The sequence below is a fragment of the Debaryomyces hansenii genome, assembly GCF_000006445.2.
Source record: "Debaryomyces hansenii CBS767 chromosome A complete sequence".
NCBI classification, from domain to species: domain Eukaryota; kingdom Fungi; phylum Ascomycota; class Pichiomycetes; order Serinales; family Debaryomycetaceae; genus Debaryomyces; species Debaryomyces hansenii.
The window spans coordinates 987,918-1,012,947 of record NC_006046.2 but is presented as its reverse complement, the minus strand read 5'-3'; the positions used below and the strand labels follow the sequence as shown (position 1 = coordinate 1,012,947).

The 25,030-nt window shown below is 37.0% G+C and overlaps 12 protein-coding genes across 12 annotated transcripts; 1 reads left to right on the top strand and 11 right to left on the bottom strand. All coding sequences in view use genetic code 12, as the record gives it.

Annotated features, from left to right (window-relative positions):
* Positions 1-11: 11 nt before the first annotated feature.
* Positions 12-4,937, bottom strand: DEHA2D12056g (DEHA2D12056p; the record flags this gene model as incomplete). The annotated part of the gene is made up of 1 exon (XM_458993.1): positions 12-4,937. One exon carries the CDS (start codon positions 4,935-4,937, stop codon positions 12-14), a length of 4,926 nt encoding a protein of 1,641 aa, XP_458993.2.
* A 692-nt stretch (positions 4,938-5,629) lies between these two features.
* Positions 5,630-6,698, bottom strand: DEHA2D12034g (60S ribosomal protein L2; the record flags this gene model as incomplete). The annotated part of the gene is made up of 2 exons (XM_458992.2): positions 5,630-6,390; positions 6,695-6,698. 2 exons carry the CDS (start codon positions 6,696-6,698, stop codon positions 5,630-5,632), a joined length of 765 nt encoding a protein of 254 aa, XP_458992.2.
* A 289-nt stretch (positions 6,699-6,987) lies between these two features.
* On the bottom strand, positions 6,988-8,046 carry DEHA2D12012g (DEHA2D12012p; the record flags this gene model as incomplete). Its single annotated transcript, XM_002770260.1, has 2 exons — positions 6,988-7,813; positions 7,937-8,046. The coding sequence occupies 2 exons, from the start codon at positions 8,044-8,046 to the stop codon at positions 6,988-6,990; spliced, it is 936 nt and encodes a 311-aa protein (XP_002770306.1).
* Positions 8,047-8,958: 912 nt separating this feature from the next.
* On the bottom strand, positions 8,959-9,534 carry DEHA2D11990g (DEHA2D11990p; the record flags this gene model as incomplete). Its single annotated transcript, XM_458990.2, has 2 exons — positions 8,959-9,375; positions 9,478-9,534. The coding sequence occupies 2 exons, from the start codon at positions 9,532-9,534 to the stop codon at positions 8,959-8,961; spliced, it is 474 nt and encodes a 157-aa protein (XP_458990.2).
* A 292-nt stretch (positions 9,535-9,826) lies between these two features.
* DEHA2D11968g (60S ribosomal protein L8) lies at positions 9,827-10,615 on the bottom strand (the record flags this gene model as incomplete). Its single annotated transcript, XM_458989.1, has 1 exon — positions 9,827-10,615. The coding sequence occupies one exon, from the start codon at positions 10,613-10,615 to the stop codon at positions 9,827-9,829; it is 789 nt and encodes a 262-aa protein (XP_458989.1).
* Positions 10,616-11,305: 690 nt separating this feature from the next.
* Positions 11,306-12,640, bottom strand: DEHA2D11946g (DEHA2D11946p; the record flags this gene model as incomplete). Its single annotated transcript, XM_002770259.1, has 1 exon — positions 11,306-12,640. The coding sequence occupies one exon, from the start codon at positions 12,638-12,640 to the stop codon at positions 11,306-11,308; it is 1,335 nt and encodes a 444-aa protein (XP_002770305.1).
* Positions 12,641-12,948: 308 nt separating this feature from the next.
* On the bottom strand, positions 12,949-14,865 carry DEHA2D11924g (DEHA2D11924p; the record flags this gene model as incomplete). The annotated part of the gene is made up of 1 exon (XM_002770258.1): positions 12,949-14,865. The coding sequence occupies one exon, from the start codon at positions 14,863-14,865 to the stop codon at positions 12,949-12,951; it is 1,917 nt and encodes a 638-aa protein (XP_002770304.1).
* A 225-nt stretch (positions 14,866-15,090) lies between these two features.
* Positions 15,091-16,098, bottom strand: DEHA2D11902g (DEHA2D11902p; the record flags this gene model as incomplete). Its single annotated transcript, XM_002770257.1, has 1 exon — positions 15,091-16,098. The coding sequence occupies one exon, from the start codon at positions 16,096-16,098 to the stop codon at positions 15,091-15,093; it is 1,008 nt and encodes a 335-aa protein (XP_002770303.1).
* A 548-nt stretch (positions 16,099-16,646) lies between these two features.
* On the bottom strand, positions 16,647-19,106 carry DEHA2D11880g (DEHA2D11880p; the record flags this gene model as incomplete). The annotated part of the gene is made up of 1 exon (XM_002770256.1): positions 16,647-19,106. One exon carries the CDS (start codon positions 19,104-19,106, stop codon positions 16,647-16,649), a length of 2,460 nt encoding a protein of 819 aa, XP_002770302.1.
* Positions 19,107-19,437: 331 nt separating this feature from the next.
* On the bottom strand, positions 19,438-20,559 carry DEHA2D11858g (DEHA2D11858p; the record flags this gene model as incomplete). Its single annotated transcript, XM_458984.1, has 1 exon — positions 19,438-20,559. The coding sequence occupies one exon, from the start codon at positions 20,557-20,559 to the stop codon at positions 19,438-19,440; it is 1,122 nt and encodes a 373-aa protein (XP_458984.1).
* Positions 20,560-20,741: 182 nt separating this feature from the next.
* DEHA2D11836g (DEHA2D11836p) lies at positions 20,742-22,418 on the bottom strand (the record flags this gene model as incomplete). The annotated part of the gene is made up of 1 exon (XM_458983.1): positions 20,742-22,418. The coding sequence occupies one exon, from the start codon at positions 22,416-22,418 to the stop codon at positions 20,742-20,744; it is 1,677 nt and encodes a 558-aa protein (XP_458983.2).
* A 183-nt stretch (positions 22,419-22,601) lies between these two features.
* Positions 22,602-25,025, top strand: DEHA2D11814g (DEHA2D11814p; the record flags this gene model as incomplete). The annotated part of the gene is made up of 1 exon (XM_458982.1): positions 22,602-25,025. The coding sequence occupies one exon, from the start codon at positions 22,602-22,604 to the stop codon at positions 25,023-25,025; it is 2,424 nt and encodes an 807-aa protein (XP_458982.2).
* Positions 25,026-25,030: the final 5 nt, after the last annotated feature.

Here is a 25,030-nt window from a genome sequence, read left to right as displayed (position 1 = left end):
TACCTCATAGTTCAAGCGTTTAAGGTTTTATTTTTGTTCTTCACATACGTCTCCTTTGCAAGCTTTGTAAGAGAATCCAACTCTCCACTGTTTTCACACATACTGTAGAATAAAGAATTCTTTTTTGAGATGAGGACATATGGATTGTCATATTCGACCACTCTACCAGCATCCATAACTAAGATCTTATCATAATCAACAATTGATCTTAATCTGTGCGCAATAGTCAAAATGGTTGAATTCGAAAATTCTTGACGAATCGTTTGTTGAATCATGGCATCTGATTTATAATCAATGGAAGCAGTAGCTTCATCAAGTAAAATAACCTTTGGACTCTTTAATAATGATCTTCCTAAGCACATTAATTGTCTCTGGCCCTGCGACAAGTTATTACCACCTTCACTAACAGCAGAGTCAAGATCTGTGAATTTGTTCTGATTCTCGCCAGATTCGTTAGTACCACTGATCGTCAATTCATCCGAGCTGATCAAGTTTACACGTCTCAAGGCCTCATAAATTTGAGCATCAGTGTATTGATCGAAAGGATCCAAATTAGATCTAATTGTGCCTGTAAACAAGGTCGGATCTTGAGGGATAATTGTAATTGCTTCACGCAAATTACGCAAACCTATCTTCGTAATATCTACACCATCAATAAAAATGCTACCTGTTTCAGGATCCAAAAATCTGAAAAAAGCAGTGATGATAGTCGATTTACCTGCACCAGTACGACCAACAATACCAATTTTATTGTTGGGTTCGACATCAAAAGTAACATTCTTAATAACTCTAGGCAATTCAGGAGCATATCTTAAGGAAACATCTTGAACATTAATTTCACCCCTCTCAGGCCATGAAGCACGAGGTTCAGTTTCAGGAATTTCTTGGGGTGGTTCTTGGTCAATAGTAAAATATTCTTGCAATCTTTCAACGGAGTTCATATTCATTTCAACAGTAGCATAAAGACGAACAACCCATAACGCACTTTCTGAAAATGCAATTGCATATGATAACGATAAACCAGCCAAACCGGCATCAATTTTACCAATCGAAGTTAATACAAAAACCCCAGAGAAAAACATTACTAATGATCCAACTGCATCAATACGGAATGATAACCATCTGTTTGCAACCCATAAATAGAAAAATGGTCTATTATTCTTGTCAATAGAGTTCAAATTCTGTTTCATGAATCTTGTTTCAACACCATAGGCTCTAATACTTGCAACACCTGTCAAAGATTCAGAAAAATGTTGGTGAATCGGAGATTTAGTGACAGACTCAAATCTCTTTAATTCTCTTGAAGTAGTGACATAAAATATACCAACTAAGTAGTATAAGAAAGAGATAATTACTGCAAAAAACAAAAAGCCTGGAGTAATCAACGTAATAAGGATTAAGGTAGAAACACACTGCACAACACAAATGAATGCACCTTCAGCAAACGGCATAAGTTCCTGATCGACAGATTCAATGTCCTTTGAAAATCTATTCATAATACGCCCCTGAGGAGTTTTATCAAAGAATCTCAATTTAGCTCCTAAAACAGTTGTCAATATCTTCTTGAAAATCCTATTTGATGCATGAATTCCAGCAAAGAAAGTGACAACAACTCTAATACATGCAAAGATTGAATAACTGACACCAATAACAGCATATATAGAAATATAATATAAAGTGTTATTCTCTTCTTTATAGGTGTTTACTCTTGAAACAGTAGATGCCACCAACCCCGAGGCCCCAACAATAGTATTAACAATTGGTAATTGTCTAAGTTGAGAAAAATCGTAAGTTGTACCAACAGAAGCTAAGGCTATTTTGTTCATAAGAAACTGACTAGAACTCTCACTATCTAATGACCAGTTTCTTAACCACCATGATTGGAACATATAAACAGCCTGAGAAACAGTGTAAGTAAGAATAATAATAGCCCAAGTTGGGATGCCGCCTAGAAGCTTGGCATATCCGCTGTAAACGTCGAATCCAACAACACCACTAGACTTTCCCTCTTCTTCGACTAATTTACCATCAGTTTTAACGTCAGCTTCAGGTTGGTCTGCGATTGTTTGTAACTTAGCTTCAATCGCGGCACTTTTAGCTTTCATTTCTGTGTTTTTATCTTCCAAAGATTTCAAGTTGACGGAAGATTGACTACGTGAATTTGCGAAAGAAGATGCAACCAAATCGTCATCTCCCAAATCACCAGTTTTCAATAAGTCTTCAGGATTGCCTTGAGCCTTAATTCTACCATTCTCCATAACAACAATCCATTCAGCCTTTTGAACAGTTAATGCAACATTATGAGAAATCAAAATGCAGGTCCTATTTTCCATCAAAGGTCCCGAGATACAATTTTCATAAATCCATAAAGCTGTATGTGAGTCAACAGCTGACAAACAATCATCAAGTAAAACATTTTTTGAATTTGAATACAAAGCTCTGGCTAACGAGACTCTTTGTTTTTGACCACCAGATAAGGTAATACCCTTTTCACCAATCTCAGTTGCATCCCCAGCACTCAAAATTTCAAGATCACGCTTTAAACCACAAGCTTCAATAACCTTGTCATAACGCATCTGATTGAATGGGGAAGAAAACGTAATATTATTTTTGATGGAATCATTCAATAACCATGCTGACTGCGAACAGTACGCAACGGAATCAGTCAAGCCAGTCCGTGGATCAATAACCAAATGGTCTCTTGAGATAATTCCTGGTAAAAAAACCTTACCAGATATTAAATCCATTTCTCCAAGCAAAGCTAACAACAATGATGTTTTACCAGAACCAGTAGGACCAATAATAACATTCAATTTTCCTTCTTTAAAATCAATATTTATGTCTCTCAATTTAAAATCATTTTCGGATTTTAAATTCCAGGCAAAAGATGCTTCCTCAAATCCAATAGCTGGGGAGTTTGGACCTGGTGTCTGTCCTAACTGTTCGTATTTTGAAGTTTCTTCTTCATTCAAAAAATCACCAATTCTATCTAAAGAAACTTTAGATTGCACAACATATGAAGTCATATCGGACAATTGATCTAATGGAGTTCTTAACAAGGTAAATAAAGATAATGACGTGAATGCGATAGGTGCTGTTAAAGTATTGCCTTCAATAACAGTGTAACAGTAAAATGAAAGTAATGTAATTATGGTTGGCGTAATAAACCAAACAAATGCACCAGCGGCCCAACATGCCATTCTTAACCTCAATTCATGTATTTCTTCGTTTCTGACTTTCATAATGCTTTCGAAAAATCTATTTTCCCAAGCAAAAAATTTAATAATCCTGATACTTTGAAAAGTTTCATTCAACTTTTGAATTCTCTTATCAGTAATTGCTAACATTCTCTTTTGTAAACCAGCTATATATGAGGCAATCTTGTAATTAAGTGGTAATAACGCAACAATTGAAACCGCACCCACTAAAGCACTCCAACCTAATAAACCATACAACAAGCTAATACAAATAACGATCATAAAAAGTGCACCAACAAAAAAATGGAGATAACCACATATTTCAGACACCTTAAAAGCATCAATGGACATTAAATTAATAATTGCACCTAATTCAGCAGTGTTGCTGGAGTCTTCTTTATCGTTCTTCGTTTTCTTGTCTTTATTCTTCTTAGTCTTTTTAGACTTATCGTCTATATCAGCGTCCTTTTTGGAAACCTCAGAAACTGTAATTTTTCTTCTCAAAGCTTTTGCATAAATTTCACCAATAAGAATGGCTTTCATTCTTAAACAGACTCTCCTACCCAAGAATAAAGAACAACCTGACGCAATAGAATCAATCATCTTAATAAATGGCATTAAGCATACAAGAGTCCAGGCTAAATTCTTTGGGGTAGATACTGGGTCCTCTACGTATTCTAAAATTCTCTTCAACAATAATGACGGAATGAATACTGTTATAGATTCAACAACAGCCCAGAATGCCTGAATTGCGAATAAGTATTTAAAGTGGGAAAAAAGTTTAATTGTGAACTTTGCAGTCGATTTACTAGCTTCGAATGATTGTAAAACAAGGAGGGCATAGTCATCACGTCTCAAACTCCAAATATCATTCATCTCTAAGGGATTCTTATAAGCTTGAAAAACCATTTTATCTAACCACGAATAAGTAACAAATGACAAAATACTAGAAACTGTTTCTGGAGATGATTTGACACCATCAGTAGTTACATATAATTGTGAAGGTTTATCCCCAACAGTAGCGGTAAAGTTCAATACTAATAATATAGAAGCAATGACAAACTCTGTAATATAGAACGTACGAACTGTTTTATTTTTAACGTGTCCAATTAAAACAGATCTGAAAATAAGGATGGCAGGGAAGAAGTTGAAAAAATATAATGTGGTGGAATGAACCCATAAATTGGGTAAACGAATTGTAACCTTCTTCAAGTTCATAGTACGGATAGTACATATAGTAAACAAATAAGCCCAGAATAAAGCTTTCGTCACCGGGACATACGGTGTAGCTCTCCATTCCTTACGGAGGTCTCTGACAAAGAATGAAGATAGAGCAATACCAAATTGAAACGCAACTAGTAAATACTCAAGAGACACTCTGAATCTTTCAAATGCATTCTTATATACTTCCTGGGTATGGCCGTGTGATGAACCATCCTCATTAGTATCACTCAATCCATTAAGGTCGAAATGAGCTTTTTTAATCGCATCTTTCCTGGGTTCTTCTTGCTCAATCGTTCCATACGCCCCAGAATTCGACAAGAGAGGTCTTGTTTCTCCTTCTTGTAGTTTGATAGTCTTATCTCTCTTTAATATAGATTTCGTACTTTTAACCACTAAAATCAGCGATGATGCTAATAATAATATTAACGGTATGCCAAAATCTAAATAATTATCTCTGGAACACCTTGTTATATCATCGAATACCCAAAAGGGGCACGTACTATTCTGATACAACATTATACGTGTTTATAAATGAAAAATCTCCGAAAGATAAGGTAGAAAAATAGAGGACATAAAAATACATGGGATTTTTCATCTATTTATTACTGCACAAAAATTGAAGCCGCATATTAAAATCTTCTTCACAATGTTAAACTATGACTAATAAGACGATCTCTTATCATCCTTGACCTAATCAAAACATGACAGACATACACAATTACAAGTAATAAAGTAGTAGATGAAGGGGAGAAGGAGGAGGATTTCAATTGGACAATTAGTCATATATAATGGCAATCGCAAATTATCCGAATGAATAATTGGGGACGTATGAGGAAGAGGCACTAAACTGTAGATATACGACTACGCATACAAATAAGTGCTCAGGTATGTCTTTCAGGTCGCTTCTGTATAAAATGACTCATTAGAGGGGATAGGGTAGAAAAAGATGTATTTGGCGTAAAAACCATCTAAATAGAAGGCGATAAGCGGAGGGGTGTAGGGATGTTTAAGTATACTATTTTAGAAATTTGCCATCTGGAGAACAATAGACAGGTTGAATTCGTACATGTTGTATTTAGACATTCCTAGAGATACAGTTTATGTATTAATTAATGCACAAAGGGTTTAGAAAACCTACTTAAGATATATAAACGAAAAGGGATAGTAACAAGTTAAGAAGAAAACCATAATGGTTTTCGTCACAAAATCTAATCTTGAGTCTTTTGAGTACCACGTAATAAACCAGTTCTTCTGGCGGCGATTAAACCAGCCTTTTGACCTGGAACAGCACCTCTGGAGATAGTAGAAGCCTTACCAATATGTTGATGGTTACCACCACCATGAGGGTGATCAACTGGGTTCATGGCAACACCTCTGGTCTTTGGCCATGAGTTACGCTTGACCTTGTATTTGTGGAAAGCTCTACCAGCCTTTAATAATGGTTTGTCAATTCTACCACCACCGGCGACAACACCGATGACACCTCTAGCTTCGGAAGAAAGAATCTTCTTAGCACCAGATGGTAACTTAACTCTGGTCTTACCTTCGTCTTGGTTGTGACCGATGATAATAACGTAGTTACCAGAGGTTCTACCTAAAGCACCTCTGTCACCAGACTTTTCTTCGACGTTAGAGACGATGGTACCTTCTGGCATAGAACCTAAAGGTAAAACGTTACCGACGTTTAAGGAAGCCTTCTTACCAGCGTAGATAAATTGACCAGTGTAAACACCTTCGTTAGCAATGAAGGTTTCTTCTCTCAACTTGTACTTGTATGGATCACGGAAAGAGACCTTGGCTAAAGGAGCACCTCTACCTGGGTCGTGGATGATTTGCTTGACAATACCACGAATGTAACCATGACGTTCAGCATAATCTAAAGTTCTTAACTTGGCAGCACCCTTTCTTAATCTGGTGTGCGAGGTGAAGATAGAACCAGCACCCTTTCTTTGGTTACGAATAACTCTACCTATAGTCTTTGTTAGTATTTTGTACAGTAATTTAATTACGTCCCCGTCATTTCATTATCATGTCAGATATCTCTTGCATTCTTTAGTTTCTAAGAACTATGGGACAAATATCTCTTTCGCACAACTATTCTATTTGATGTTTATTCCTAATTGATTCCAAACAACCTAAGCATTCGTATTCATCTGTCAATCCAAACAATTTCCATATTTCAAATTACTTCAATTTTTTCATTTTTCTTTAGAACAAGACATTGAGATCAAACGTGGGACCCATAAACAACGTATATAACGTCTACTACATACCCATTTTGCTATTGAATTAAGTTTTGGTCTTAAAACGAAAACTAAAGTGTATATTATAGTGATTAATTATGTAGGACAACCAAAGTGAAAATTGAGAATTTTTCACGCACAAAAATATTTCATAGTCACAATGATCATATGTTATGAGTTAGGGCTGAGACCATAATATGATCGTTCCACTACAGATACCTTTAGACAGATGTATTTTAACATTAATAAAATGAATTATTAACTATAAATAATAATACTTACATAACAAATCACTTTTATCCATTTATATTTGATGAGATTAATTATTGCTTTTCATCTTGAGAGACTTCTTCTTGCAAGTTTTGTTCTTCTGTGTCAGGCTTTGGGATTCTGGCATCTATGGCAATGTCCACAATGATTTCTCTACCGTTTAATTCCTTACCATTGAAGTCGGCAATCGCTTGCTTTTGCAAGTCCTCGTTCGAAAACTTGACGAATGCAATACCCTTATTAAAGACAGTTCTACCCTTACTCTTTTGTCTCTTAAGGATATGAAATGGTACTCTTCTGGTAGGAACATGGATCCACTTTGGTTTCAATTCTTTGAAAAGACTGTTCAAGGTCTTGACATCAACCTTGTAATCCAAATTGGTGATGAAGATGGTGTCGGCCGATGCCTTACCGTCTGGGATTTTATCCTTTGGGTCTTCACTCGAGGTTGCTGCGTCTGGGGTAGTGCCATCAGGCGTGTCAGCCTTTTTAGCGGCCTTCTTCTTGGTCTTCTTAGGCTTTGCCTCGCCATTTGCTTCCTTCGTCAGGGGCTCATCAGACTTCGTGGCTTGATCTTCTTTTTCTGTCTTCTCGGCCTTCTCTTCAGCCCTCTTGGCCTTCTGTTCCGCCTTCTTGGCCTTCTGTTCCGCCTTCTTGGCCCTGAATGCATCGATTTTCTGTTGCTTTTCTTCTTCTGTTGGCGGTGGAACCGCCTTCTTCACATAGATGTTTCTCCCCTTGAATTCCTTCCCATTGAAATCCTCAATCGCCTTATCAGCATCTGCCTTGTCCTCAAATTGAACAAATGCAAATCCGAGATGCTTATCGATGGTTTTCTTCCCACGGGTGAATGTTTTGCTGGGAATATCAACTTCGGTGCTACAATTGTTAGTATTCTGTCATTATCTTCCAATATAAGTTCTATACGAAGTCCATATGCTCAGCGGTTGCTGGTTATCTGCCCAATCACATTGGATCTTCCCCATGATCTTTTATACGTACACTTTTAATCCATCGAAGAATTGCTTTAATTCTTCTTCGTCCGCCTTGTAATCGACATTTCCAATGTAAATTCTTTCTTCAATAGGTTGTTTAGTTTCTTCAGTAGACATCTTTAAATTTTCAATTCTTCAGTGAGGGTGAGGGTTAAATTCAATAACTTTTTGGTATATAAAAAACTCAAAACTTTCACAGTATATAAATGGATAACAGTAGTATTTTTCACAAACAATTGACTTAACTGGTGATTTGATTGCTAGATTTATTCACTTGTTACGGAAAAGGGTATATACTGTCTGTTCGGTCTATCTACTACTGGATGGCAAAACCTACCACCACCTGACCGCGACTGAACATCTACAAGAAAGGGCCAGGGTTCAATTCAGCGATCGAACAAAAACCAATTATTTAATTATCAGAGGTTTTTGCCAATACTAAACATGGGACCGGTGGATTGATAGGGGACATTCAAGTACATAATAACACAGTCAATGTAGTCAAATAAGTTATAGTGATAATTGGGCCTTTGACAAAAGAACCACCGAGATAGGCCATTTCCACGTGATAGTAGACTATGATGCACCGAAGACGTAGAAGCTTTAGTTAGCCAGTGGAAGTCTGGGGATAGCTTTTTGAAGATAGCTACAGTATTGTAGTAGAAATGAGATGAAATACAATAAATATATATCTAATTACTATATGCACAGTATACTAACGATTAAGAAAAAAAGAAAAAGGAATAAAGCAAACTACTTTGGCAAAACAAATCAAAAATGTATACTTTTTTTCTAGAGAATAAAAATGGTGGTAATGAGAAAACAGCGTACACAAGGAGATGCATAAGCGGTTTTCTGATAAACTGAACTTCGGAAGCTATCATTAATTTGAAATTTTTGAATGAGCGATACATTTTTTGGAACAAACGGACATCCACCTACCTACAAGTGATAGACATATCCCCCTCTGTTATGCGTGGCCAATGGTCCCTGTGGGGGCTACGTTAACCCAACTGAAAACAAACACAATTATTTCAATTTGTTGAACAATCTTGGGGCAACACAATCGTTGACACAGTGCTGTAAGTGGAAGAATTCTTCAACACAGTCTTCTTTGTATAGCTTGTGTTCGTAGCCTTCTTCTTGTTGTTCCTTGGTGACTCTTTCGATACACTCTTCAAAATGGTGAAGATGTGGCTTACAAGTCTCGGTGTTAGTACATTCTTCACGTAAAGTGTCTAATGGATCAACAATTTCTTCTTCATCTTCGTCTTCATCCTCATCGTCTTCATCTTCATCTTCATCTTCATCACCTTCTTCAGCATCACCCGATTCTTTGTCATCAGCTTCTTCGGTATCATCACCTGATTCCTTGTCTTCACCTTCAGATTCTTCAGTGGATTCTTCAGTGGATTCTTCTTCTTCAACAGGTTCTTCTTCAGCTGGCTATATTATGGTTAGAATTTCTCTTAAAGAAACACAATGGTCGTTATGTCTTCATCTCGCAAGCTCAATGTGCTCCGAAATCGTCAAAATGGCTATACATACTTCTTCAGCGTAAGCAACTGGGAAAGCTGATTCTATTAAATCCTTTAAGAATGACATTATGGCGATTACTTATAATATAATGTATATAATATAATTTTCAGTTATTAATTAAATCTACTAAACTATGTTCCCAAATTTCTACCATTGAGTAAATGAGAAAAATCAAAACTGTTATTGGCCAGAAATTCGAGCCTCATTACCCGGACCTCAGCTGAAAATTTCATTGACATATAGTACATATGGTACAGTATACGAGAGACTATCCCCAGAAATTAAGTAGATTCAGATGTATTAAAGTACTTGGAACGACCGATTATATATAATTATTAGATAACTATAAACATGAGATTTAAGCACCGACAGTTGGATCGACTTCTAAAGCCTTAGCCTTTCTGGCGATCTTGTCGTTGGCCTTAGAACCCATGATACCACCACCCCAGTGTTTCTTGGAGTCTTCGTACTTTTCGATGAAGTTAGCGTTGATAGTAGAAACTAACTTGGCTAATTCAGATTCGTCAGCGGAGGTGACTTCAGTTAAAGCAGCGACGGAAGAGGTCTTCTTGTGGACTAAAGTACCTAATCTGGCCTTACCCTTCACAATGGCGTATGGAACACCCATCTTTCTACATAAAGCTGGTAAGAAGATGACTAATTCGATTGGGTCAACGTCGTTGGCAATCAAGACTAACTTGGCCTTCTTGTTTTCAACTAAAGAAACAACGTGGTTTAAACCGTACTTGACGACAACTGGCTTTGGAGAAGCGTCCTTGGCGGACTTACCTTCGGCAACAGCAGCGGCTTCCTTGGTTAATCTTTCCTTCTTTTCAGAGGCAGTTTCTGGTCTGTATTTGTTGAATAACTTGAAAGTTTGGGCAGCGGTGTTCTTGTCCAAGGTGTTTTGGAATTGAGCAATAGCTGGAGGAACCTTCAATCTCAAAGACAAGATCTTCTTTTGTCTTTGTAATCTAACGTATTCTGGCCATCTGACAAATCTAGATAAGTTTCTCTTTGGTTGGATATCTTGACCAATACCGAAGTTCTTTGGTCTAGATTCAACTAATGGGTTCTTAGAAGAAGCAGTCTTGGTGGACTTAGAAGCTAATGGTGCTGGAGCGACCTTCTTACCTTTTGGAGCCATTTTGATATATAATAACTTGAACTAGCAACTCTGATTGTAGATTGTGAATTTTTATTATAGCTGAATTTTTCACTATGTGAGCAGAAGCTCGTCACAGAAAAAAATTCTACGATTTGATTCCTGTACATAAACCGATTCCATTTTATCATGTGATGAGATGTGACTGCGTTTCGTATTTTGCAGTAATAGAAGGGTATACTACGGAGGAGGTCTATTTTTTGGTAATGGGGGCGATAGTGATGACCTGAGGGTTAAGGTAAAGGTGAAGTAATAAGCAAAAAAGAAGGAAAAAAACTGACCGGGAGATGGGAGAATAAGGTGGAGTCGAGCAAGTAAAGACTGTAGTCGTCAAATGAGGGTGATTGTTAGAGAAACATTCAGCTTCGTAATTCATGTCTCCATAAAGAGAATTTGTAGAGGCAAGTCGCCAGTAAAAGACTACACAACAATATTACTGTGATTAGTCATATATATTATACCTAAATTCCAGAATTAAGGTGCATATAAAATTAAAGGATATAAAAAGAGCACAGACGTGCCATTCGAATGTAATTAGTGAATTAAACAAAAAGTATTAACCAAAGTGTATTAAAACTGAAGTATAGGGCCATCGGTCAGTCTTTTCACCCACGGAAGTCTATTTGGCATTAACGTGGATGGGTTTTCTTTTTCCGTGTGCCTGGTATTAAATTATTGTTTACTGCAATCGAGCCACCTCGAGTTACACCATCCCTTGACGGTATACTGCAGTTTAGTGTTCCCGCCCTGCGGGGATTGGTCATTGTAAAAACACCTGCTATTACTCAAGATCCCTGCTGGTTTGGTGTAGTAATGGCCGCATTCTGCGGCCACCTTTTTCTTGTTGTCGTCCACATACACGTAGCTCGACGAGTCGATATATGCGCACGGACAATCGTCAATCCGGGGTGGAAGTATAACATTGTCCCATAGCTTATCTCGAGACAAGTTCGATACGCTAATGATGTTGTATCGACGGTGGAACTCCTTTGACGCACGTGACTTGTTTATCACGAACGACAACTCCCGACTTGAATACGAAGAGGGCAAGGTGCTTCGACACCGCGCCTCGTAATCGATGGCATATAGCCGGAGAAAAGATGAGTTCATACGGGAGTCCCTGCCTCTGTATTCGTTCCCACAAGGCAATTCCAGTGCTGGATGCATCGAATCTCCTGATGCGCACTCGTGCGTCGCAAGTCCTTCCAAATGTGAATCTTCGTCTGCTCTCTCGTGACACGCAAGGCCTGGAACTGCGTCATCTGTCATTCTGGGGGATAAGTACCCAGGATGTGACAAAACCGAGTAAGAGGTCCTGTGGATAGATTTCTTGAGCACCCTAAACGCACGAGCAAAGTTCGACACTGTCAGACCCTTTACACGAGTCTTCTGGTCCTGCAGCCTTGTTGTACGCATGTCTTTGTTCAAGCTGCTCAAAAGACTATCGGCGGCCAACATGTCGGGCTTCAAGCTCCCATCAAACGGGATGTTCACAGGCGAGATGTTCGAGTCAGATATCGACTTTTTGGGTATGTAGTGCAATGAGCTCACCGATTTTGGTATATTATTATTGCTCCCACTGGACAAAATGGAACTCCACGATCCGGATAACGCCTCGTCTTCATGACAGCTCCCTGTCAAATCCCCGTAGTCTTCATCGTCGTATTCTGAAACATCGCCTTCGTCATTACTCATATTCTCGTCTATACTGGCCCCATCATCTATCTCTACCATGCCTTCAACTTGGTTCACCTTCGTAAACAAGCTGACATACAGTACTATATTTCCGGCCTGGATGTTACAAGTTTCGTTGACCAACCCATCTTTCTCGCAACAGCTTCTAGGCGTCATTTGATACTGGTCATCCTTTATCCTATCGGAGTGGCTTATTTTCATAGTACCATCATGATAATAGTCTTCCGGTGTCCCAGTTAATAGTACCGCATTTGCTTCATTTGCGACTCTTATAGGCCCTTCACCTCTGACTTCTTCAATAGGTCTACCCATAATATTCACAATCTATGCGTCCATTAATAAAGTGAATATATATATATATTATAATACTATGTTAAGAACTATAGAAGAAAAAATATTAAACAGCAATTTTCGTTCACCAATATGAGTAAACTGGAACTTTTTAATAAGTACTCCTCGTGTGTTGAGTGTGCATAGAAATAATTGCGTCCAACAATTGTCTTCCTTCGTATTTGTTAAAACCCCGGAAATTATCCGAGGAGACCAAATGTAGTCTGTACTCTATACAAGTGGTTGCAACTATGGTCTATAAGTGAATGATTGTTTATGTAGATGTTCGATCATAACAAATGTCTTCTGACAGCAGGTTCAGCCACTTCGTAATCTAATTCGTCCAAATCATCGAGTTCTACGTCATTTCTGTTATCGGTCGTATTTGTGACCAATGAATAATCATTCATAGGGGTTTTCTTGCCGTAGAATTCATCGAACAAACGGTCAATATCCTCTAATTCTGCACCCTTTGTTTCGGGGTAGAAGTAGTACACAACGAACACCGAAATAATACAACTGCACATTGGGAAAATGTACATAACCCAGCCAATTGATTCCTGGAGGATTGGGGTGAGCTGGCCAACAATATAGTTGCTTAGCCAGTTTGTGGCGGTGGAGAGCGATACTCCCTTGGATCTCACGGCTAATGGATATACTTCTGGAGGAATCAAGAAACCAATGGGACCCCAACTGTAGCCGAACGATGCGTTGTAGATGATAACGAGCAATGCGACCATTGACGGGGTGAATGATCGGTTGAGGTACATGATGTAGGATATAAGGGCAAAACATACTGCCATGGACAAGCCACCACTGATAAGAATTGGCCTACGGCCCCATTTGTCAACGAGAAACCAAGGAGGAATGGTGGATGCTAGGTATACCAAGCCGTTGATACCGGTCATTAAGAGCGCTTTGGAGTCGTTGAAGCCTGCTTCTGCAAACACCATAGGGGCATAGTAAGATATGATATTGATACCATTGAATTGGGCAAATGCCAATGCCGAACAGGCAATCAACACTCTCGTTAAGTAATTAGAAAACATTTTACGCCAGCTTCTTTCGGCCTTTGGAACCAACTTTCTTTCGTTCAAAATCGAATTCTTGATCAAGAAGAACTCATTACGTGGTTTATCATCATCTGGCGAACTGTCGTATAATAAGCATAATACATGGAAGCCCTGTTGGTCGCTGTCGACATCAAGCAACCATCTGGGTGATTCGACCACAAAAAATCCCCCGAGAAGTAATACAAACGCGATTGCAACTTGTATGAATAACGGAAGTCTCCACGATAAGTTTGCGGCAAAGGAATGAGGATTTTCTCTAGCATCGCCAATGTCTTGAATAAAGTAACAGAAATAGTCTACCCACACACTCAATGCGTATCCTGCTATATTACCAGTAAATTCACCACAAACTAATTTTCCTCTTTCTTCTGATGGGGAAATCTCACACTGATAAGAAGGAACCATGGTGGATAAAATACCCACACCAAACCCACTGATAACTCTGCCAACGCTAAAAACATATAAATTTGTAGCGAACGTTTGCAACAATCCTCCGATCATGAAAATGACCGTCCCTAACAAGATAGTCCTTTTCCGGCCAAACCTGTCGGATATTTTCGACACAAGCATCGATGAAATCATAGCTCCTATTTCTAAAATAGATATTATAGTACCCACCTCCGATGAAGTCGGCTCATTAAAATACTTTATAAACGTAACAAACGTTAAAATCCCAGAACAAACCCCCTGCTCGTATCCGAATAATGAAACAAATAGCGAAACAAATGCAGACGTGAAGTACACCAACCTCTTTCCTTTAAACTTCAACTTCAGTGTATACTGTCTTGAATTAAAGTCAACGTGATCATATCGGTTACCAAAATCATCAGTATACGTACTATTGTCTGTCCCGTCTGACGAATGCGACCCAAACTTAACCGGATCAAAACTTTCGTCGTCCGTGCTAGACTTATGTTCGTGAAAAGACTCAAAAAGGGTCCTCTTATCGCCAAATTCATCCTCTTCCAGGTTTAGCTTTAAATTCTTATTACTTATAGGTCTTTGGTTCTCCTTTGTCAGTGAATTAGTTAATTGCTGGTTATGCGTCTGAGGTAAACCCGACACATCCAGGTTGAAAAGCAACGTATCTTCATCTGAAGTATCGTCATATGAATTAACAGATCTAGATACCATTCTCTAACGCGTATATACAACTTGATTCATTAAGATGCTATACTGATAATGTATTAGCATAAACATTAATAGAAACTTGGGGACTAAATATAAAAATATGGAGTGAGGGTCAGATTATCATAACCCTCTCCCAAAATTCCGAACAAGCGTGTTGAATACATATATTTAGCTATAAAGCCAAGACATACAATATATACTATTTCAATAAATAGATGCCCAAGTAGTCTATTTTTGAGCACGCTTCATGTAGCTTTCAATATAAAAAGCGGCGAATAAGGCAGTTAATGGGGTCAAGTAGGCCACATTAATGATTAATGGTAAAGCTTGGTCAGAAGAGCCAATACAGTTTGTAATCTGACCAGTTGATAAATCAGTGTACCAAATGAAGGCATGGACTACAGCCAAAGAACCTCCGACTACAAATTGGGTGATTTGCATGGATGTTAAAGCTCTCTTAAACATGTTTGGAACCTTAATTTTCAAGCACGACAAGGTGAAGTAGAAGTACATCAAAGAGTGTATGAACGAGTTGAAAATGACAAAGATCCATATTGGAGGAGAACGATATCTGATACCAGCCCACATACACATCATGGCACCTGCGTGATGGTAACTTTGTAATAATGACGATGGTCTACCCTTCAATAAGATGATAATAGTGTCCAACACCTCGTAGAACTTTGATACGTAGAACCAGAACCCGAACAGAAGCAAACTGTCGAGTGGAGCTGACTTAGTGCTGAAAACACCAAGATCTAAGTCACACACCGATTGGAAAAACTGTTGGAAACGACTGGGGTTCGTGAGTGGCTTCAAAGATTGTATATTCTGGTAAATCGAACGGCTCATACCCACAAACGTCCACACCGAGTACCAGCACAAGAATATATTGTGTAAGAGGACAAATAATTTGAACAATTTGTATTTGGCGATCGCAAACGGTGCTGCTGGTAACCTCTTGATTTCCTTCTTTGTTAAGTCTTTGACATTTTTATCCTTCAATGCTGCCTTTTTAACTTGTCTTTGACGAATAAGTGGGTTTACGAAGTGAACAAATGAAAAGTACACAATTGCTATGGTTAATGGAGTAGATGTTTTCATGCAAAATTCGTAAAACTTGACCAACCATTCTTTTTCAAACGGAGCTGGCGCCAAAGGAGTGTTTCCTTGTGGAAACTTCCATAAATATTGACTTGGGAGGCCAAACTCAACAGAATGATTCATAATTTTCATATTTACGGCCAATCTAAACTAAATGCAAAATATAAAATTTTGTCGGACTTATATACTTTTTTCCTGCTTTTGCGGGCTGCATCCAAATTTTTGTTGGATTTGGGCCTTCTATGATGCCGAGGAATAAGATAATTCCAAATTATATATACTGCTCAATAAATCATATGAATCACATATATATCCAATAGCGTTGTATATTCATTAATGCTAGTTATCGTAACGAGACAATGTAACCAAATTCAATTTAGTTCTTAATAAATATAGGTCTATGTTGAAAATATATGTATTGCGGCGACTTTAATACGTTCAGAGAGCATAAAATTATCTTATATCCTTATATACTATATGAACTATATACAGATATATCTTCTAGGAATTAAGGTGCTTATCGATGTTATAAACTATAAGATATGGAATAAAAATACAGCAAGCGGTATTCATTTCTTTTTATTACCCAAATTATTCGGCTTGAGAAAAAGAACAATCAAATTTCAATTACAATTCGGACTACAATAGCATCAAAAAAATAAGTGACGTAAAATTCGTTATTAGCCTATATAATGAACATAATTGTTAATAGATGATAAAGGAGTATCATAATCTATTCTTGGGAGAGCAATAGCTGAGTTTTGGTTTTGATTTTGGAGATATTTTTTAGATTTTCCACTGGTTGCATAATTGGTAATGGGCTTTAATTTGTTGGCAACCGGATTAGAAACTTCGATGATAGGGTTGAGTTGCAAATACAGCTTATCTAAAATCAAGAAGTTTTTCTCTCTCAAGTATAATGTCAAGTTGTTAATCGCCACCGATATATCACTGGGTGCAAAATAGCTCAACATTATCTCGTGGTGTGAGTTTTCGGTGGTTTTCACACTGACCTCGATTTTGAGCAATACCTTAAACGGTATGATGATTCTGTCATGGAATTCTTTATTAGACCTGCTGATTTCATTGTCGAATCTGCCCGGGCAGTAGGTGATTCTGAATTGATAGTTTTGTGGTAAGAATTGACACAACTTCTGAGCACAGAGGATGGACTTTGTATCAGAACCCTTGATAGGAATTATTAATCTATCTGCATTACCAAACTCTTCAATCGAGTCTGGAAAGTTTATATATGTATTGGTTTCAATCTCCAAATTGTTTATGAATTTTAAGTTGTAGTTCTGATTCACCATTAACACGTAGTGACTTTTCCGCAACTCAAAATTGGTGGTATTATAAATTGTTCCACCGTTAGTGACTGGTTTGTTATTCAAACAACAATGCATTACTAGCTGGTCGATTTCCTGCTTGACCAAGCTAATATTCTTCGAGTTTTTCTTTGGACATTTGATCAACACATTGTTGCATCTCTTGAACGAATAGAAGATCTTATCTTGCGTTGAGTTAAAATTACTCGAGAATTTGATAAAAACGTTATATTTCTTCATAATGGACTGAATTATCGATCCACCATTACCAATAATCGACTTATGAAATACTTCCGGGATATTAAATTTAAGCTCAGCTGGTAATTCCAATTCAATCAATTCAATACCGGTCATCAAGTTACTGATTACCAAGTCATTATCACTGATTAATTTCAAGTCGATAAAAAAGTTATACTCATTAAAAGGATTAAATTTAATGATGGCTAAATTATTTAACTGGTTCAAAATCTTGATTATCTTACCATTTTTCTTACCACTTATGAAGTCCTTTTGGTCGTTATTGATTTCAATTCTGAGATTGATTGTAAAATGATTCAAAATGCTACGCCAAAAGTAATAATTTGCATTCAATTTGCTTAGTATTTGTTTAATTTCTTTACTCAGTCCATTAATTTCAATACCATATTGATTATAAGTTATTATGCAAGTTTTCTTCAAATGCATCAAATTGATAAGGTAGTACTCAAGCTCTTTGTTAAAACAGTTACGGAAATTGATATTTATAGTATAATAATCAGAGCTTAACAATGTGAGTTCATGTATTGATTCGTTGATACTTTCAACTGATTGTCCTTGAACCTTAATCTTATATTTATCGGCTTCTCCTAGAGAAGGCACTTGAATAAAGGTACCGTATTTGAACATTATACCTAGAATGTTAGATTGATTAAATAAAGTGATCAAATCAATTTTAACTTTGGTAAGATCGATTTCCTTTATAACGAGGGTGTTTTGTTCCTCTAATATACGGTTGATTAAATTATTCAAAATGTCCTTTGTTATCAAAATCTGATAGATTTCTTTAGATGTGATCCAAATTTTTAGGTTCTTGGTAGTATTTAAAATTTTAGAATTAAATAACTCTGGCAATAAATCTGGGATATAAATGTTCGAATCCAGTTGTTTGGCAATTTGACTGAAATTAAATAATTCGATACCTCCTATAATAGGAATTAATGACAAGTCAATATCAACAGAATCTATATGAAAGCCGTTTAACATGTTATCAATAAGGATTCTAACTTGGGACTCGGTAATGGTTATATTATCTTGGTTTCCCAAAATATAAATATAATAATTTGTGCTTTTTTTATCCACATTCTTGAACTCAGTATCTATATTATCAATTAATATTTCGACATTGTATCTTAAACTCAATTTATTTAACATAACCAAGAGTTTACACGGATCATTATCCAACTTGCGAAACTCATTGGTAGACAATTTAATCTGTTTATAATTAATTTGGTTATAGCTTTGCAATATTCTAATTCTCGAGTCATTAATAAAATCCTTGGTACCATTAATAGATACTGTGATCAATTGGTTATTTACCTGTGGTTTAATTGTGCTTATATAGTTTTGGCTTGTTTGACTAATTTTTTTTACTTCATTTTCAATTGACCCCAAATTATCAATTACTCGAAGATTATTTTGGACATTAGAAGAAATTATATTTTCACCTACTTGGTAATGATTCCATAGTCCATTATTTGTTTGAAAATATGTAGTATTCGATGAATTAACTAAGTAGCTATATTCCAATGTAAGCAAAACTAAATTCTTTTCCATTTTATATTTAAATCTCTGTAAATTGGTATAATATTTTTTAATTCTAAAGGAGTACCAGAGTATATAAATAACTAATAATCATATATAGTCCTGTTAGGAAATTTTTATATGGATTATCTTATCGATTGTTTATTTACTGATGTTTCTTTATGGTAATTCATCTATAGAGATGCAAAAAAAGTTGAGGCCGAAATTACTTCTTTAGGATATTTTATCAACAAAAATATATTGAGGAATCTTTACTATTGATCAGAAGGTTTCAATTTGCACCCAACTTCGACATTATTAAATAGCATATAGTATATACCAGGTATCTGCAGTAAGTACCTTCTCAGGCCAATCTCTTAGAATCCCATATATAAACCATTTCATCCCAACCAGTCGATGCGGCCCATCCTGGTTCACCCCACAAACTATAGTCGCACCCTATAGCGAATTCCTTATGTCTTCCCATAACGCCAGTACAACCACCATTCGGAGTATTCAAAAACCTCGCTTTTTCGTTAGATTGATCGTTCCATACTCTACACGTCATATCATAAGAAGCACTCATTAATTCTTGACCACTGTGAGGGGACCACAATACCTTTCTCACAGCAAATTCATGGCCCAAAAGTTGATTTAACGGGGTTGGACCTATAGTATGATATGCAGGCATTGGACTGTTGGAGTTTGGATGGTCAATACCAGTTATCATTCTTAAATCCCAAATTCTGATTGATTTATCAGTTCCAGCGGATGCGACTATAGTTGATTTGTATTTATTCCAATCACAACTTAAAGCCTCCAATCCACCATGTGCAATATAATCCAACTGTAATGGATGAGGTGATCTTATGTCCCATACTTGTACATGTGAAGACCCATTGCAACTAATAATCGTGGAAGGAGAATGAGGTGAGAAGGATGCATTATATATACAATTTGTAGTGTTAAGCTGTTGATGCTGTTGCTGGTGTGATAATGGAGGTTTGGCCGTTTGAGCGACAGGCGAAGTTTTAGTCGTATAATCTACCTTCGGACTCAACGTAAGTAAGGATTCTTGTCTTTGGGGCGACCATATCTTCATTGTCCCATCCCATGAAGCAGATACAAAGTTACTTTTATCTACCAAGTTCCAATTAACGGAAAAAACTTCTTTTGTATGTTCTCTATAGTTCATCACTGGAAAATTAGGTACAGTGATATCGAATATCTTGATTGAGCCGTCTCCACTTGCTGCAACTACTTGATTTTCATGAATCTCACTCCATGCAACATCAAATAATCCATCCTGTGTCTCCCAAGAAATTGGGTTGCCAATAGATCCATTAGGTTCAATTCCTAATATGAATAGTCTCCCATTCCCCACCAACCCATAATTAGCGGAAGTAGCTACCGCTAACTTATTATCGAAGAATGGCGAATATTGAACCCCATATCCATTATAGCCTGCTGTTCTAAATGATAGCATGGTTCTCAAATATCGTTCTGACCTTTATTTAGTCGTTTAAGCTATGACTAGAATGTTAAGTAGTCCATTAAAATTCGATTCAATTATTATAAAATAATATACAGGACGTCCCAGTTAATTGTCTATATCGTAATATTGAATTAAAAGTACTATATCTAATATATAAATAAGTCGCCCACGAATTAAAGATCAAAAAAATCACAATCTAAGTGCTTTATATCCTTAACGTGTTCTTCAGGGATATCCTCCTTGTTTATAAGGTCAAATTGCAAAAGGTCACCTATAGTAAGACCGGATTTTTGTTGGGCGTACTTCAAATAATCAAAGTCGTCATCAGATGAAGTGATTTCTTCTTCTTCTTCTCTAATTGCATTTTCTTCCAATCTTAATGTATCCACACCAACAGTAATGCTGTATGTACTATCGATTACTTTTTCGGAAGAGTTATGATTATTATTAGCAACAGTTGGTCTAACTGGACCATTTTGAATTAAACCCCAAAGACACCAGTAAATTTGCACGGCAGGTCTCCAAAGAATACATTCGTTGTGCAATTTCTTTATCTCGAATTGAATTAAATCAGCAGCGTTGACCTGGGTGACGTCCTTGTCAAAAGCGTGCTTGAGGTTAGATGAAGGGAATTGGAAGTCGTATTCAACATAGGATTTGATCAAGTTCAATTGCTCTAATCTGCTCGGATAATTTTCTTCGTATATATAATACGATTTTTCAGGATCGTGATAATCAGCCATCCACTCGCAAAAATGATTTGCTAAATCAAATGCTGGGAAATTCGGACCGGAATACTCAAAATCAATAACTGCTAAACTGCTATCTTTCTTATTGCTAGTCGATTTGATAACCGCTGATTTCTTATCACTGAGCAAATTAGCTGAAGATGGTGGGTGCGATATAATAATATCGCTTGCATCGAACGATTCATGCAACAAGAGATTACCATACTGAGTGTCATTGTGACAGAATTTGTAATTGGAAGCAAGTAATTCAGTATCATAATGAGAGAGCAACCATTTCTCATATTTTTTTATCAAGTCTTTAAATTGATCGAACTTCATCAAGAAGATCTCTTCTTCCTTTACCCCACAGTGGCCATAACTTGGTAAGACTGTATCTTCAAAAATCTGGAGCCATTTATAAATCAACTTCCAACACATGGGCAATCCTTTAACATCTTCATTGCTTAATTCAACTTTGTAATGCAAATCTTTCATCCTTCTCCCCAACATTTGAGAAATGATTTCATCTCTAAGATTATCTTTATCTAACGGTGAAAATCCATCTAAAAACTGTTCAAATCTACCATTTGAAAATATACCTAACAATTTAGGGCCAATGTTTCTCTGGGACAATTTGACCAAAACACTTAATTCCCTCTCTCTATCAATTATCGAATCTAAGTTCTTTCCATAAACTCTCAATAACAAAGTAGGTAACAGAAAATTCTGTTGTTCGTCAATATATGTTAACTTATAGATCGAGTTAGTTAATGCTCCTGAAATTCTATTCACGCTCAAGTTAGCAATTGTCAATTGTCTTTTATGCCATTTACCAATTCGAAGCGCTTTGACCATAGCAATAATATCCTGTTTAAAAAAATCTAATGGAACACTATTATCTAACGTTGCTTGAGCAGTTGGAATTAATCTTTCATCGTCAAGAGTCGTTGGTGTTATAGTGAGCTTACTGGTCGATGATGAAGAAAGTGACCTTTTACGTCCAAAAGTAGGTCTCCTAGTTGAACTTGTTGATCGAGAATTTGCGGTTGAATTCCTTGTTCTTGACTTCGATCGAGATCTCGTTTGATTTGGGTTATATATATTCGCGTGAGTTATATCCATCTATCTTGTATCTGATCTCCGTGTTGTTGCTGTTGCTGTTATAATTGAGTCGTCATTAAGCAACTTTTCAATCTTGAATCGTCTTGTGAGAAATTGGGAACTGAATGTGGTTGTGTACACACCGATACTAGATCAATTAATTTTTGTTTCAGATAGATAAGGGTTATATCTTTAACGACAAGCATGGGTTGGAGCGATTACCTTGCAGCTGCCGGTTGTCTTGGGACTGCTGTGACATATGAATTGTATCGGTCTAAAGTTACGGAATATGAAAATATATTGATTGAGCTATATGTGAAGATCGAAGACTTGGAGCTTCAACTAGAACAAGAATGCCTACAAGCAAATAGTACTTTCAATATTGAACAGAAAGACACTAGAATTGATTATTCAACTGGTGCGTTGAGTTCGGAAGCTAGTGATTCAGATGAGCTAAAGAGAAGGCTTGCAAAATTCGAAGAAGCTAATCAAGTCTTAAGAGGTAAAGTTTCTCTCGTGAGACGAGAAAAGGTCGAATTGGAAGAGAGATTGAAACAATTTCAGGGTAAAATTGAAGATTTAGAATCCAGTTTAAAGAAATCTAGCTCAGAAAAGATTTCATTGAAGGAACTGTACCAATTCAAATTAAATAATGAAATTGAAAGGCTAATCACTTCACGGGACTTGGAAATTGCAAACTTGCATGATACAGTGAAGCGTTTGAATAAGGAGATGGAGCAGGTTGGCGAAATTAATTCTACGTTATCCGACGCTAAAAAAAAATACGTTTTTGAGATTGATCAAAACGCAAAAGAGATAAGCCTTCTAAAGAAACAAAAGGCAGGCGACGAACAAAACCTTGAGAGCTTGAATAAAAAATTGGGAGAATTGGAATCGTTGAATGAGCAAAACAAGATAGATTTGAATACTAAGGGGAAGGAATTGGATAAAAATGGGGTAGAGATCCTTGAATTGACTCAAGAATTGAAGAATAATAAGGAAGAGCTTTCAAAGTTGTTATCTGAAATTGAAGATTCCGAAAAGAATATAACTGGCAAAGAGGAATTACTTTCTATAGGGAATCAAGAGATCGAAGAATTGAAGAGAGAAATAGAACACCAAACCAAGCTTCTAGAATCTAAGAGTGAATCCTTGAATAAAACCCTTGAAGCTCAAGATGAATTTATGACTAAATATAAGGAATTTGGATGCGAAATTGCAAAATTATTTGAAGAAGTTACCGAAATCGAAAAGTACTCCAGTGGGACAAGCGGAAATTCAGATGAAGATTCTAAATCTGAAGAATTTGAATTCGTGAAGTATAATGATAGCAAACGATCTTCAGAAGATTTCGAAGAAGTGGATATCGCAGATGCAAACAAGACGTCAAGCGAGTCATCTGATAAAGAACATGAGCAGGATAAAGAATATAGCTCAATCCAAAAAGAGAAGGAAAAATCGGAAAGTTCCGACGGTTTGCAAGATAGGTTTGATGAACCTAAGGGCGCCGAGCCATCAAGTTATGAGTCGTTCGGAATTAACTTGAGAAAAATTCAAAGAGTAAGAGAATATATCAAGAATTCCAGATCTACTATAAATGACCAATTATATTTGCGTCAGGACAAGAGACGTCTTATCGAAAAGTTGAATGCGATACTTGGTGACTACAAGGCCAAGTTGGCATCCTCTCCCGAAGAAACTAAGAAATTAGAGGATGAAACCAAGTTCGTCGAACCTCTGGATTGTCTAAATGATCAAGTTGCTGAACGTCAGTTAGAAAATAACTTAAAATCAATCGTGCATCAAGCCTCCGAAAGAGAAAGCCAAATTAAAACACTCGAGTCAAAATTGGCCGATTTCTCTGACAACCTTAAAGATATTGACCATTTAAAGCAGATGAATGAACGTCTTGAACAGGTTCATAATGACTATAAGAAAACCCTTAATGCGAAGGAAAGCGAAATCGATCGTTTGAGTAAGGAAATCGCGAAATTACCTACTGCAACAAGAGAAATTAGCAATTTAAATGCCGAATTATCCGCAAAAGACAAACAAATCCTCACCCTTGAAAGCGACATACAAAGACTACTGCATGATAATGAACAATCTGGCAAATCAAAAGTTCAAATGCCCGCGACACACGACGAGACCAGTGCCAGTAGATCTCAACTGTCCATCAGCGATGACGACACAAGACTGTCAACAGTGGAATTTCAGACCTCTCCGGACCTCACTAAACAACCCCATCTCCCAGATGAACAGAAAGGCCATGTCCACAAGTCCTTGCATGCTGAACCAAAAAGCCCTCCTGATTCTGCCCCAAATGAGCCAAGCGGACTACCTGAAACAGAAATCGACATTTCTACATTGAGTCTGCACGCTGCTAAGCGAATTGCAAATGAGAGCGAAGTTACTACCAATAAAGAACTTGTGCACTCAAAAAATCCTGTACCTGTTTCGGAAGAGAATGATGCTTATCAACACAAAATTGACCAGCTCACCCGTCAGTTACAACAAGCCAACCAGAAGATTGACAAGCAGCACAAAGTAATTTCCAAGAACCTTGAATTACTAAAAGAATCAAGGACACGTTCATCTTCTCCAATGTCTTCTCCTACCAAGAATTAGACAAT